We start from the raw sequence: 15,547 nt of genomic DNA on the forward strand, positions 1-15,547 counted from the left end.
AAATTTTGTCATACTCTTACCCCATTTCACATCTGCTCTCCTCTTTACCTCCTTTATCTTGTGCTTTACTGCTCTTCTCTTTTCTTTGTACCTCTCATATGACTCCCTCATCCTATTTTGTAATCAATCTGTGAACACACTTCTCTTCTACAACCTTCTCATTTTGTTCCAGACACCATCTTTGCACACCTTGTGATGCCCTCCTTGAACCATCCCCATTCCTCCTCCACTCCTAGTTGTACTCTATCCTTCACTCCCACTCCTCAGCTTCTTCTTCTACTACTTCTTTTCTTTCTCATTTAAAGAGTTCACTCTAAGCACTTCCCTACCTTTTGTCCTTTTCTTCATTCTCCGTCTATCCTCCGCTCTCAATGTACCTTCCACCAGAAAATTATCTGATATCCCCCCACTCTCTCCCCTTAGAACATGTACATCCTTAACTCTTCCTATTATACTCCTATCTACCACTACATAGTCCATTAATGCTCTATCTGCCACCCTTCCATCCACCACCCTCTCCCATGTGCACTTATGCTTGACTTTCTTCCTAAACACTGTATTTGCTATCATGAACTCTCTAGACACATCACCATCAACTCTCCACTGTGATTCTTTCCTGGAACTCCACACTTCCCAACCACTCCATCTATTGGTTCATTTCCTACCCTAGCATTAAGGTCTCCCAATAGTACTACTTTGACATTTCTCCCTAATCTCTCTAGGCACTCGTTTAAATCTTTCCTAAAAGCCTCCTTTTCTTCTACAGTCTTTGCACTACCAGGCCCATATGCACTTACAAAAACCCACATCTCCTTCCCCAGTTTCACATTCATCCACATTAACCTTGAAGAAACCTCCTCCCACTCCACTACAAGTTTACCTAACTCTTCACTTACTAGTATAGCCACCCCTTACCTCCCTTGCCCTCACTTCACTCCTGAGAACCTCCCAACTACACTCCCAAACTCACACTTGCCCCTCCCTCTCAACTTCTTTTTACTCAAAGCCAACACATCCATCTTCATTCTCACAAACATACTGCCTATCATTTCCCTTTTACTCTCATCTGTACTACATCCACACACATTAAAAGACCCAATCCTTTGGATACTGGTTGGAAAACTCCTAGACCCTCTTATGCCCGTACCTTTTTTAGGAATGTCCCCTGTGGGGCTACAAGGAGAAGGATGCCTAGTCCAATCCCAATCCCATTTTTCTCGCCTCTTACAATTCAAGTTTTGACAAAGTACCACACAAAAAGCTACTAAGAAAAATTGAAACAATAGGTGGAATACAAGGAAAATTATTGGAAGGGATGAAAGACTTCTTGAACGGAAGGAAAATGAGGGTGGTACTTAGAGAAAAGAACTCAAATTGGGTAGATATGATAAGCAAAGTACCCCAAGGCTCTGTATTGGCTCTGATAATGTTTGCTGTTTATATAAATGACATGGATGAAGGCGTGGAATGTTTTATGAAATTCTTTGCAGGTGATGTGAAACTATTGAAGAGAGTAAGTACAGAAGAAGATTGCAAATCTTTTCAAGAAGACCTGAACAAAGTCTGGGAATGGAGAATAAAGAACAAAGTGAATTTCAACATTAAGAAATGTAGTATAATTGAGTTTGGAAAAAGCAAAAATAGAATATCGGGTCAATATAAAATTGGTACAAAGGAAGTTACAAAAGTAAATTCAGAAAGAGATCTAGGAGTAATGATCTCAAACGACATGACACCAGACAAACATGTAAACAAAATAGTTGGAGAAACTTACAACTTAATACGATCAATGAAAGTGGCCATGACTACATGGATGAGGAAATGGTAAAGAAAATACTAGTTATATTGGTAAGACCAAAATTGGAATATGCAACATCCCTGTGGACACCTAGTACAAAAAAAAAACATGAACTAGAAAGAATTCAAAGAGCAATGACAAAGATGGCACCAACACTTTGCAAGTTGACATACAAAGATTGGACAAACTAAACTTATCGACTCTAGAACAAAGAAAAGAAAGAGGAGATTTGATAACCATCTACAGAATTATGAAAGGGATGGAAATCCTTGATAGGGATGACCTACTAAAATGGGACAGAAGAAATACAAGAGGACATGAGAAGAAACTTAAGACAGTTACAGAAGAGATCTGAAAAAAAAAAAAAATCTACACGGAGTAATATATACATGGTACAAATTGAAAGAGGAAACGGTGAGTGCTAAAACTATACATGATTTTAAGAAAGAACTGGATGCGGAAAGATACAACTATAGGTCACTACGAGCATAGCTCTTCTGAAAAATATAACTACCGTATTTTATGGCTTACAAGACACACTTTTTTTCCCTAAAAAATACCCTGAAAAATGCTAGTGCATCTTCCAAGACGAATGTTGTATTGTAAGGCAACACCCAGGCTCAAGTGAGCTTGGACACTTGACCGATAGCGACCTGGATTTGTATGTTGAGTCATTACACTATGATGTTAGCTTAAGTACTATTTAATTCAACCTTATATATGATGTAAACTCAGTACTTAGCTGTTACAAGTATTTCCAATACCATAATTTTTCCTGGAGCCTACTCGGCGTGTGGAGAAAACGGGCCGTTCCCTCGTCTTATAGCAACACACATACACACGAACGCACGCACAAGGCAGGTGCCTTTATCAGTTACCACCAGGCTATTACACGTGTCACAAGATTTTTTGTCCTGGAAATTATCACCCATGGCTAGTTCATCAAAACGGTTTAGTTATACTATCGCATACAAGCTACAAGTTGCACGATATGCCAAAGAACACTGTAAAAGAGCAGCAGAAAGACACTTTGGACCACCGCCTACCGAAAAAATTATTCGGCAGTTGAGTTTTATATGTCTACATGCATATTTTTGACATTTTTTGTTTATTTTTATGAAAATAAAACCACCCTTGGACAATGAAAAATGTATAGTATATTTACTAATCACCGACTAGTATCATCGCCATACAAACAAAATCGGACAAGTGATTTCGCAATGTTTTTGTGTTCAGTGGTCGGGTATATGGTGAATGTGTTCTTGTATGAGAATGACTTCTTTTTTTTTTTCTTAGAAATTTCTCTCAAATATTAGGGTGCATCTTTCAAGATGCAGCGTCTTGCAAGCCGTAAAATATGGTAGATTAATACATCCACCACTCTGTGGGGAAAGCTTTTTTTTTTTTTTTTCTCTCCAAGGTCTCTTCTATAACTGTCCTTTTTTAGTTTCTATGTCATTTTTTGTTTCTCTTATCCCAGTTTAGTAAGTCATCACTATAAAGGATTTCCACACCTCTCATAATTCTGTAGATGGTCAACAAGTCACCTCTTTCTCTTCTTTGTGCCAGAATTGGTAGTTCTAGTTTTGACAGTCTTTCTTAATATGACAGTTTTGATAGTGCTGGGGCCATCTTAATAGTTACTCTCTGGATTCTCTCAATTTTCCTTATATTTTTAGTACTGGGTGACCATAGTGTCGCTGCATACTCCAATTTAGGCTTTATCAGTGTGACTAGTATTTTCCTTACCATTTCTTCATCTTAGATAAATGTGGGTAAAAGTAAGGTGATGAGATGTATGAGGGGAGAGAGTGACAGCAGGCTGGAAGTGAGCATTAAGGGTGAGAGACTGGAGGAAGTGGATAGTTTTAGATACTTGGGTGCGAATGTGGCAGGAAAGGGAGGAGTTGGGGTGGAGGTAGAATGTAGAATGAGAGAAGCGAGTAAATGACTTGGTGGATTAAAAAGTGTAATGAGAAATAGACATCTGGGAATCGATGCTAAGAGGAGATTGTATGAAGGAGTGATTGTGCTGACAGCACTGTATGGGGCAGAAACATGGAACATAAGAGAGGAAGAAAGGAGTTTGAATGTGTTTGAGATGAGGTGTCTGAGAAGTATGATAGGGGTTACTAGGCTGGACAGAGTGAGAAATGAGGTGAGGAGGGGAATGGGGGTGGAAAGGGAGTTGGGAGATAGGGTGGATGAAAGAGTATTGGGATGGTTTGGACATATGGAAAGAATGAGGGAAGAAAGACTAGTAAAAGAGGTGTGGAAGACCGATGTGGAAGGAGTGAACCTGAGGGGGCAACCTAGGATGAGATGGATGGATGGGGTAAAAGGGGCTTTGGGGAAGAGGTTAATGTCTGTTGAGGAAGGATGGGAGAGGACAGAAGATGGGTGAATGGACAATGGTTATATATGGATAATGATGTGATCCATGAGGTGGAATGGATGGGGAATGGGGGTGAAGAGTATGTGTGAGAATTTTTTTTTATGCAGCCCAAAGGGATTTCTCCCTGTCTTCTCCTTTTCTGCATGAAGGGACAGAGAGGGGGGTGGGTGAAGCGGCCTTGCTGTGGATGTGCTCTGTCTTGTGACACTGCTTCTGACACAGGTCAGTGGACAAGATGCAGGAATGACCCGTCATCCAGGAGGTGCCAAGATAAGAGGGTGGATGGGAGGGGAGTGTGGTAGGGATGGAATGAGTGGGAGTGTTTTTTATGCCATTGTTTTTTGGCTACCTCCCTTGTAAAGGGAAAAAAGCCTTTGGTATATGTATGTACTAAACTTGATCACTTTGCATCACGGTTCTGCCACTCGTTATCGCTCCCCTTCCATATTTTTACAACCAGGTATTGCACCACTTTTTTGTCTGAATCGCTATATTTAGTGTTAGCTCAAGGAGCATTCTCAGGCACATTTGATTTGTTTGACTGCCAGTGTGGTGTGTGTATATGAAAAAGAATATCTTCCTCTATCATGATTAAAAGAGAGATACAGTATAAGTAAATGGCTTTAACTATGTACTACCAAAGAATTATAGTAAAGGTGAGTCATTTTATATACAGGGTGTCCTTGAGTTACAAAGAAATTCTGTTCCTATGCAATATTGTAAACTAATTTTTGGTGTAGGTTGTAACCAGTTTAAGTAAGCACTTTCCATGGTGATTGCTTTCCTTTTCTTCATTGCACTGCTATGAGAAGTGTGCCATACATTTAGGAACAATAATGAAAGGCAAAATATTCCCCCAAAAAAGCAACATAAACAAGAGAGGGAATGAGAAATAGTAATCCAAAATGGCACTTCCAAGCACTGCCAGTGTCATAACCACAAATCAGCAGAAGTCAAGACTGTCTTATATCAAGGATTCCTTGTACCTTCATGAGTTTTACAGGATTAATCAGATTATATAACTGTATAGAACTTGAGGATCTTTTCCACTGCTTCCACATTATATTTTTCTCTTGTTTTCTGAAGGGAGTGTCGCATCGCTTTATAGAGTAGGTGAATTTTTTTTTTCAAATATGTGTTTAATGAATATAGGTATAAATACCCCTTACATTATTGTGTAATTCCTCGAGGTACTGTGTTCCTCCCATGTATCTATAAGGCATAGTAAATATTTAATGAAGATATAGTGAGCTCTAGTGAAGCTCTTAATTACTCAACGGAAAATCCTTCCACATCATTCAGCTTGGTATGAAATAAAAGCTTAGAGTCTGGGGAACAAATCTTATTGAATACTTTTTGTTCAAACTAATACCTTTGATATATATATATATATATATATATTTTTTTTTCTGAATAATTAAAAAATGCTGCAAAATTCAGGTTTCATAATTTTTTTTTTCTTTAATTCAAATTTATCTTATTTTTTACTATAGAAAATAAAGAGCATGATGTTTTCTTTCAAATGGGAAAAAAAAGATCCATAAAGAACAACTGAAGATATTACAACAGAAAGAACAAAAACATAAACTTTACAGGACGGGGGATTTTAAATTTTTGTGACCATTTTTCGCAACCATTTGTTTGATGGTTGTGATGTATAGCAAATCTCCAATTTCCTCTTCTTTGCTGATGAGGTGTGAGGGTGAGTGGTGTGATGTTGGTGGAGGAGGTGTATGGTGGCTAGTAAATGGCTAGTAAATGTTTGTGGAGTGCTGGGCACAGCTGTGCTGCTTTTCTCCTCTTTTTTTTTTTTTTCTTCTTGATTCTATTTCTGGCACTCATGGGCCCTCTCTATATTCTGCTGCTTCACTCTCTTGTTTCTTGTTAATTTTTCCATGATCACAGCAACAATACATGGCAAGGAATCAAAATTGTTGGGTATGGTTAGAGCGGCAGGAGTGATGTCACCTTTCTTTGACCTTTTCAAGAGTACTGGTGCCCTGTCCACTGTCTTTGTGGGGTATGCTGGTGGGAGGAGTTGCCAAATATCTCCATAAACACAATTCTGTAGCAAAAAACAAAATAGCTAAAGAAATGTTGACACTATTTCAATATACAGAATGTTTTTTATGCAATGGGGTTGCCAGAGGTTGCCAATATTTTATCTATTTTATTCTGTATAAAAAAATAGAAATGAAATACAGTTGTATAACTTTGTATGAGTGTTGCCACCATCATAGAGATTCTTTTGAAATGTTTACCTAAAATTTGCTCATTTACCAGAATTTTTTTAATGATCACTGGTGACGCTCTCTTAAAGAGATGGGTCGTTGAATGAGGGAGGGGAAGAAAGTAGAAGTTGCTTTGAGAGCAATATGGAGGAATAAATGGTTATCAGGGGAAACAGTGAAAGGAAGGAATGGAGCAATAATTATGCCATTATGTTTGGGAGTGATGTCTGGGTGAGGATTGCAAAATTATCTGTATATAGGACAAAAGACTTGTATTTGTTTTTCATGTATTAAATTAATAAAAAAGAATACGGTACAGAACACAAAACAAGAATTTAAGAACAAACTTGATCTTGTGAGATACAAAAACAGGTCACCATGAGTTTAGCTCCCCATCCCATAAAATACAACTAGGTAAATACAGGAATTGTATGTAAGGGAAGTGCAATTTAAGATTGTTAATGATCATTACTCCAAGAACTAATAACAACTTACTTGAAAACTTGGAAAAAAGTTGTGTGGAATCTCATAGATATAGACATTTTATAACATGTTTTGGACTTTTCTTGTACATATGTACCAATGGCCTTTTCCACTTATGAGTAGGTTGGTCTAGTCAAGACATGCCATGACTTTTTTATGGAAGAAAAATATAGAAAATGGAAGCCCCAGTCTCCTTGCTGTTCTTCAATTAGTCACTTCTCATGACACATGGGAGCATTATGGTGGTATTCTTTTCACCTTGCCACAAGAGCATGAGAAAAGAAACGACAGAGTTCAGGGAGTGGTAAAGGAGATCTAAGAAAAATAGAAACTAGGAATAGTAAAAGTTAAAAAATGGCTCAGCATTTCTCTGTATGAAGAGCTTTGCCTCAGAACATTAAAGAATACTATGTGGTGGTGCCATTAATGTCCCTTGTATTGACTGTGAATCTATGGATTCATTACCTTCATCAGTCAGTCCTTTGCCCCAGGTCTCTTGCAGGAGACCCATGGCTCTCAGGTAATACCTGTTGTAGTAAGCATGGATCAGTTAATCTATTTTGCACTTATTTTCTGTTGTGTGTAATTAACCACATCTGTATGATGACACCTACATAGGTGTCATGAGGTGTGAGTGGGTACACAAGGATGCTGCATCAGCGTCTTGATTATATATTTTTGTTGTATTTGTACATGTGTTATCCCCAGAGTACTGTATGTGAACTGGTTTGATCACATTTTCTGTGTTTATTATATAATACTCATAGTAAAAGAGAATGAGTAATACAGCAGTGACTTTATATTTTATGTGAGTAGTATGATGCAAGTTACATATGGTAGCTGATGACGTGCACAAGAATTTGAATTGCAATGAAGTGGTTAAATGTGCTGTGGTGGGAATGGAATGGAAGGAGTGGAAGTGGAGGTAGAATGTAGATTGAGAAAAGTAAATGCCTTGGGAGATTAAAGTGTAATGAGAAATAGACATGTGGGAATGGATGCTAAGAGGAGATTGTATGATGGGGTGATTGTGCCACTGTATGGGGCAGAAACATGGAACAAAAGAGAGGAAGAGTTTAAATGTGTTTGAGATGATATGCCTGAGAAGTATGATAGGGATTACTAGAGTGAAAAACAAGGAGGTGAGGAGGAGAATTTCTCTACCATCCCTGTTTCTTCATTTAGAATTTTTTCCCAGTTTGCGTTGCATTTTTTTTTTTTTTTTTTTTTTTTATCAAAATTTGTTTTGTGGTACATTAGTCTTCCTATTCTATGAAGGAGTGATTGTGCTGACAGCACATTGTAGGGCAGAAACATGGAACATATGAAAGGAAGAGTTTAAATGTGTTTGAGATTAAATTCCTGAGAAGTATGTTAGGGGTTACTAGGATTTATAGAGTGAGAAATGAGGAGGGGAGGAGGAGAGATGGGGTAGAAAGGGAGTTGTGAGGTAGGGTTGATGAAAGAGTATTGGGATGGTTTGGACACATGGAAAGAATGAGTGAAGAAAGATTAGTAAAAGAGGTGTGGAAGGCAGAGGTGGAAGGAGTGAAATGAGGGGGCAACCAAGGATGATATGGATGGATGGGGTAAAAGGGGCATTGGGAAAGAGGGTCTGTTGAGGAAAGAAGGGAGAAAACAGAAAATAGGGGTGAGTTGTTGTTGTTGTCGTTCCCTAGACTGTCTGTCCGAGCAGTCCCGTCTCCCCAAGGAATGCTACAGCCGAAACTGGGTTTTCCCACAAATCCTTTATAGAGTGTATGTTGTGTTGTTTGCGTGCATGATTGTGTATAATGCAGTCTTCCATTATGTGTTGTATGGTATGGGGTGAAGTGTTACATCCTGGGCAGCTGTTCACAATGCGGTCATCCAGCCTCTTCTGGTAGCTTAGAAGTGCTGGGTGGTGGCCGCATCGCAGTCTGGCCAAGTGGACTCTGTCCTTTCGTGGGAGAGAGGATTCAGAAGGGTGGATATCAGGGGGTCTGGCATGCAGCAGTGTGTTGTCTTTCAGTGTGTTAATGGAGCAGTGAGTGATATGATTATGAATATGTTTCCGGAGGCTGGTATTTGGTGGTTGTGGAGGAAGAGAAGAGAGTATTTGTGCGTAATAAAGGTCTTTGGGTGTTGTTTTAATGTTTCTTGGTGTGTGTGGGTGTTCTGCTATGTAGTGTAGCGGGTGTGATGTGTTTGTGGTGGCTGCGGCAAGTGTTTGTGTGCCTCTCATGTCGAGGTGGTCCTTGACTTTGAGGACTTTTGTTTCATGGTGTAAATGGTCTGTTGGTGTTGTATTTGTGCAGCCTGTAATTGTTTTTAGGGCTTTGTTTTGTATGATTTGAAGGGTGTTGTGGTGTGTCTCACTGAGATTAGGAGCCCATGCAGGACTCGCATAATTCAACACTGAGCGTATGCATTGTTTGTATATTCCAAAACTGAACAAAGACCCAACAATCCCAACATTGCACTGCCCAATCACACTTCTCTGCACCCCCTCTAAAGTCATTGAACGCCTAATACTTAAACATGTCACACCACATATAACCCTTGCTGACTCACAACACGGTTTTAGGCCACTACACTCCACAAACACTCTTCTGATAAACCTCACACAAAGAATTTTAGATGGCATCAATTCAGATAGGCCCCACCACAGAACACTTCTCATAACATTAGACATAAGTAAAGCTTTTGATGCTATCCCCCGCCACAACCTAACAAATAAAATATATAACACAGACATGCACAATAACACCAAAAGATGGCTGGCCAATTATCTGGCAGGTAGGAATGCTTACATGTCATATAATGGCCAATCATCGCACATCAGAAACATTAAGAATGGAGTACCACAGGGCTCAGTTCTATCCCCCACACTATTTAATCTATACATGCATGACTTACCCACACCAGACAACTCAGAAATACAAATCTCTTCCTACGCAGACGACATAACAATCACATGCACACATCGTAACACAGACAAAGCTGCGGAAATAATCCAGCCATACCTTGATACACTCAACACATGGTTCATCACAAACAGACTCAAAATAGCTCCAACCAAATCTACAGCAACACTTCTCACCAACTGGACAATAGAACACAAATACATACCTCATCTCTACATCAACAACACTCTAATACCACACACAAACACACCGAAAATTCTTGGTGTAACATACGATACATCCATGTCTTTCAAACACCACATCACAAACATAGAAAACAAATGCACACCTAGACTTAACACACTTAAGTCAATCACTGGAACGACATGTGGACAAAACAAAGAAACTAATAGGGGTGAGTGGAGAATAGTTGTGTATGAATGATGCTGTGATGCATGGAAGGGAGTGGGTGGGAGATAGGGGTGTGAGAGAGTATGTATGAATGATATTTTGACACAGTTCAAAGGTATTTCTTCAATCTTTGCTTTTTCTGCATGAGGGGATGGTGAGGGGTGGTCGCCGATTAAATGAGGCAGCCCCGCTGTGGATGTGCTGTGTCTTGCTACATTGTTTCTGACCCAAGGTAGTGGGGGAGATGCAGGGATGACCCATCATCCAGGAGGAGCCAAGAAAAGAGGGATGGAGGTGGAGTGAATGGGAATGGAGTGTGTGTGGATGAAATGGGGCCTTAGACTTTGGCTACCTCCCTTGTAAGGGGGAAAAAACCCTTGGTATATGTATGTATGTACTACAGATAGAAGATAGATGTCATTTTCAAGGAATGACTGACAAATATTATTTGAGAGTAATAATTGTTCCCAGGACAGTGGGCGGGACACAGGGATGACCCATCCACAAGGAGCTAAGATGAGAGGGAGGAAAGGGTGGTGGATGTGAGTGGGATGGGTGGGAGTGGGTGCCTTTTGACTTGGCTACCTCCCTGATAAAGGGGAAAATCTCTTTGGTATATAGATGATAATAATGGAATCCTTATTGGTTAAGTGCCATAGAACATCACTACTTTGGGCAAGAGGTCAGAAGTAGAGATGGTTTGAGGCTTCATAGTGGCAGGCAAGTTTGTAATAATGGCAAACTGCACTAAACCCCATGCTTCCAAAAGTTCACCATTAGGAGGCAGTTATATCTCTCTTAAGGGGGAGTTCCATAACTTTAAAACTGAATTAATGATGATGACAAATAATAATTGTTGAAAATGATTTGTGGAGACTGATGTTGATCAAAGCAGATGAATTGAAATTGTACAACATGAGTAAACTGAAGACAATTAATTGTTGGCTAGAATGTAAGCATGTTTCAAAGGATTACAAAGGTAAAGCATGCCAACAGGAGACCTTTTGGTCCATAAGTAGGTTGTCTCCCTCACTGTACAACTGGGCTACATTCCTGAAACTCTAGTCACATAGAAATGACTAAAAAAAAAAAAGTGAAAATGACTGCTTAGCCCTTTTTATCATGAAATTGAAACTGGCCAAATGCATAGTAATTTGGAGTGATTGCATACATGAAATATTGTACACCATTGCATAGTGTGGAAAACAAGTAATGGTTATTAATCAGCTTGTGTCTAACCAAAGTGTGTCAGCCCAACATTCTAGAGCTCCAGGGGTTGAGAGGGAGGGAGGAGGGGTGTGGTGTTGAAACTTGCTTCTAGGAAAGAGCTGACAATTAGTGACTGTTCTCTCCATACCACTTTGAGACTTTGATTTGGTGACATTGAAACATTCTCACCCTGATAGAACATAACAGTCAAAAGTTTATTCCTAGAGAGATCTTTGGGAGGTTCCAAGGACTGTTGCTAGCCACTGTGGAGCTGTGGGTATTCCATTCTAGGCAATGATTGATTGATTGAATCCCATGGGATGGATGTTGAAGAAGATCTTTTCTCAAGATCTTTTTCTCCATTTTCTATCTCCAAAACTTGTCATCACTCTAACCTTTCTTTTGAGCTATATCTCTCAGCAATCTAGCATGATCTCAGAACAAGGTCCAACATTTCTCTCAACTTCCACTTTTCTTTCACCACATCTTTGTATATTGTATAAGTGAGACTGGCAATCAGTTATCCTTCCAGTTAGTTGATGTAGAAACAGCCACATTCACACAATACAGACAATGGTCCAATGTATCTTCAAGGTGAGGTCTATAGGTGGGCTTAAGGACTTTTGTCAGTTGCTGTGGGTGCACATGTTTCTGGTGTGAAAATTTTTGAGGCATCAGTCAGTTGACTACTGTGTCATGTATCTTTGCAGTCCACAGGCTCCCATGGATCCAACACAATATGATGTCATGGCATTCATGAGAGGTGTTGTTGTCCCAATTTTTTTTTATTGTGAGTTCAAGATTGAAATTCAAGTAGCTGCCAGCACTGGCAGTTTAGCCTTGATATAGGCAAGTAACTTTATACTCACCAGTATTTTGGCTATGAGCTGGCAAAGTATAAGTCAACTGGTATCATTAAAGTAATATTGATTTTAGTAACTAGTTTTGCTTTGGTTTCCCTTGATCAGCTCTCGTCCTGCATTTTGAGGCAAATTGATGGCTGATGATATTGGTTACCAGTATACTGCTACAGTAGACATTATGAGGTTGCAGTAAATTCAGTCCTTAATTCTTGGATTCTTGTCTAATGTCAAGTCCTCTTCTTGTTACAGTCTGAGTTGACCCAAGGGCAGTCAAACATTGCCACAGGGACTGCAGCGCCTACGTGGTTGGTACGATGCCCAAGGCCCATGCTGCTTGTGAAGACAGCAGCCAAGTCATTAATGCTGTAGCAACATTTACATTTGATTGCATATTCCAAACCTTTAGTGAGGTAGCAAGGGATCAGACATACAGCTAAATGAGACACTTTAGTCATGCTGTGGAGCCTTGTCTAGGCATGTAAACAATCTCATGGTTATAAAGAAGAGAGAACAAGACTTTTGACAATTTTTTGCTGCTCATAAAAAGTAAGATGCACACACAAGTAGGCTGCATGTAAGATGCTTTGCCAGAATTTCCAACCCTAAGTATTCCTCTTCAGTATCACAGGAAATACTCTACCAACATTCAACCTGAGAGAGGCATGAGCCATCAAGAGTTGTCCATCAAAATGCACCTATAGATTGATCCCTTTGTAGATTTATTCTCAACAGTAGTTAGTTATCAAACTTTGGACCCATTATGCAAAGTGGTTGGAAGACTTGATAACCATCCACCTATGCATTTTCTTGCTCCCAAGCCTGGGCTTTTCAAGGTCATAGAAATAAAGAACCTTGGCTGTGTTTTCATTGCATGCAGTTCAACTCTGGCCCAGAAAGACTTTGATCTTACTGCTACTCTCAGACATTTTAGGACTGATATGTTATATATGAATAGGAAATAGAATTTTTAGAATTTCTATCAGAAACTGCCAGATACCATTTACACCCCACCCCAAATCAGCACAAACTTGACCTCAACAAATTTTGGTGGAGGATCTCTGGCAGTAGTCCAAGAGAACGATTTAATTTCCTTTTCAATTTCACGGTCATAACCTATGGACATTGTTGGCATCCAAACAACAATAATAACAACAAATAATGCATGCTGACAACACAATATACACTCTATAAGGGATTTGTGGGAAAACACCATTCCACCCATGGCATTCCTCAGGGAGATGATACTGCTTTGCCAGACAGTCTAGGGAATGACAACAACAACAACTCCCCCCGTCACTGCCGCTGATAGCTTTATTTCAGTATCAAAGAATATCTTTTAATTTCATGGCATGTTCCCCTTGCATCCAGCCACTCCAAGCCAGACCTGACAAAAATGTACATGTATATAGAAACTTGAGTGTCTGGACATGGTATGTTTGAAGTAGCTAATGACTTGTTATTGTAATCCGGATTGGAGTGGGTATTTGATAACAAATTGATCATAAACAGGAAGTGGAAGTGGGACAAAGTGAAGTCACCATAGAGTTGGTGCTGGAAAAGAGACTGTCTTTGCAAAAGTGGAGGACACTTCTTAATGATCCAGATGGGAATTGACAATTCCTCCAGTAATGGATGAAAGTGGGTCACCACCATGTAGTTAGAGAATCCAAACAAAGTAGGTATAAGGGTCTTTCTAATCTCAAGTGTTTTGTACGAGTCATCATAAGGGAAATTTAGTGAGGTTCAGGATATTTGTATATTGTATAACTTTGGGAAGGTACTAATGGTCATTCTTTAATCAACAAAGATATTGAGGTCTTACCAGACCATAAATGGTGTCTGAAAAGCTAGCATTAGTTTTTCTAGTTCTTAACCTGGTAGTATGTGCTAGTACATATATACCAGTTGCCTTTTCCCATGTAAGGTGGGGAGGTGGCCAAGTCAAAGCATTTTCTTGATTCTACATGAGAAAGATACAGATAGAGAACTCCTCATTAACATTTCTCTGACCTATTTAATAGCTTTTTACAAATATGGTGGTGTCATTCTTATCCTCTTGCCACAGGAACACGTGGAAAGAAGATGTGGCATCCTTCGAGTGGTGCAGGAGGAATTTAAGAAGATCAGAAATGAGGGAGAGTAAAAGTTGAAAAGTGGTTCAGCATTTCTCTGTGAGTGGAGATTTGTCTCCATATATAGAAGAATGCTGTGTGAGTGGTCTAAGGGTGTCACACTGTCTCTAAAATACATACCTAAAGTATCCTATCTATATACCAGTATGCTTTTTCCCCTTTGTTAGGTAGAATAAGTAAAGTATTCACTACATAGAATTATACAGCCAAAACAGCACAGGGATTACTTGGTAGTCCTGGGAAAAAAAAAAAAAAAATCAACTTGTAATTTGTGTGTTCTGCAATAGTAGACTGACTAGTGTAAGCAGTGATAAGATGAGTTGGACAAGGTACTGGTGAATACCCGGTTTTATTAAGAATGTTGTAGATAGTAAGACAATAGTGGGACAAGGTCTCATCTTCACTGGGAAGACCCAGTTCTGGCCTAAGTCCCACCCATTAATGAATGAAATCATCTGAAATCAGTCATTTGCTTCTCTCTTGTAGGAAACCTACCACTTTCAGTTAATTTACAATAACCACCAGATTGGCCCACAAATCACTCGAGGAAGAGATGTGTTGTTTACTGGTAAACTAGTACAAGTTGGTGATATGGGAATATTATCATGCTAATAGAACATAGACATCAGTCCAAAGTTTCTTCTCAGAGAGATTTGTGGGAGGATCTAAGGACTATTGCCAGCTGTTTTGGGGCTGCAGGTTTCTAGCTGATGAAACTTGAGGTAACTAATTACTATTTTGCTCAATTTCTTCCCTCATCCATTGCTCAGTTTCCTCTACTCTCCTCTCAGGTTTATCTCATAATCATTATTTCTCTGTTGAATCGTCCATTGAATGAGTAAGATAGTATTTGTCAGTGTGGGTAATCCATATCTGGCTTGGGTGTGAGCCATCTCTTTTTGCATAGGATTGGAAGGTGTTGTGAGTGATACATTGTATTTGTTGGTAATCCTCAAACCCCTCAACATGTGCTCAAACATTATGTTTTATATGTATACAAACCAATGTACCAACTGTTCAGATTGTCAGTATTGAAAATAACACGGAACAGTGTGAAAGGTACAAGTGAGTGTGTACATGCACATTGACACTGACAGCCCACACTTACTATTGTTTTGCAATGTGTAGTCGGCTGAATCA

At 39.4% G+C, this 15,547-nt stretch overlaps 1 protein-coding gene across 10 annotated transcripts in view; it reads left to right on the forward strand.

Moving 5' to 3' along the window:
* The window catches only part of Atf-2 (Activating transcription factor-2), a 102,295-nt gene that overhangs the window by 65,015 nt on the left and 21,733 nt on the right, over nt 1-15,547 (forward strand). Inside the window, exon 14 of one of the 10 annotated variants that reach the window (XM_076182120.1) lies at nt 14,341-14,479. The exons of 8 other annotated variants lie outside the window; for them this stretch is intronic. In XM_076182120.1, the coding sequence (XP_076038235.1) occupies nt 14,341-14,418 (78 nt within the window). In that variant the 3' untranslated portion in view covers nt 14,419-14,479. Of the gene's footprint in view, nt 1-12,524; nt 14,319-14,340; nt 14,480-15,547 lie in introns of those variants that run through there. One more of the 10 variants, XM_076182119.1, reaches the window with a different exon arrangement.

Source organism: Oratosquilla oratoria, unplaced genomic scaffold (assembly GCF_046742065.1).
Source record: "Oratosquilla oratoria isolate Oo_2021 unplaced genomic scaffold, ASM4674206v1 SCAFFOLD50, whole genome shotgun sequence".
In the NCBI taxonomy this organism is placed as follows: domain Eukaryota; kingdom Metazoa; phylum Arthropoda; class Malacostraca; order Stomatopoda; family Squillidae; genus Oratosquilla; species Oratosquilla oratoria.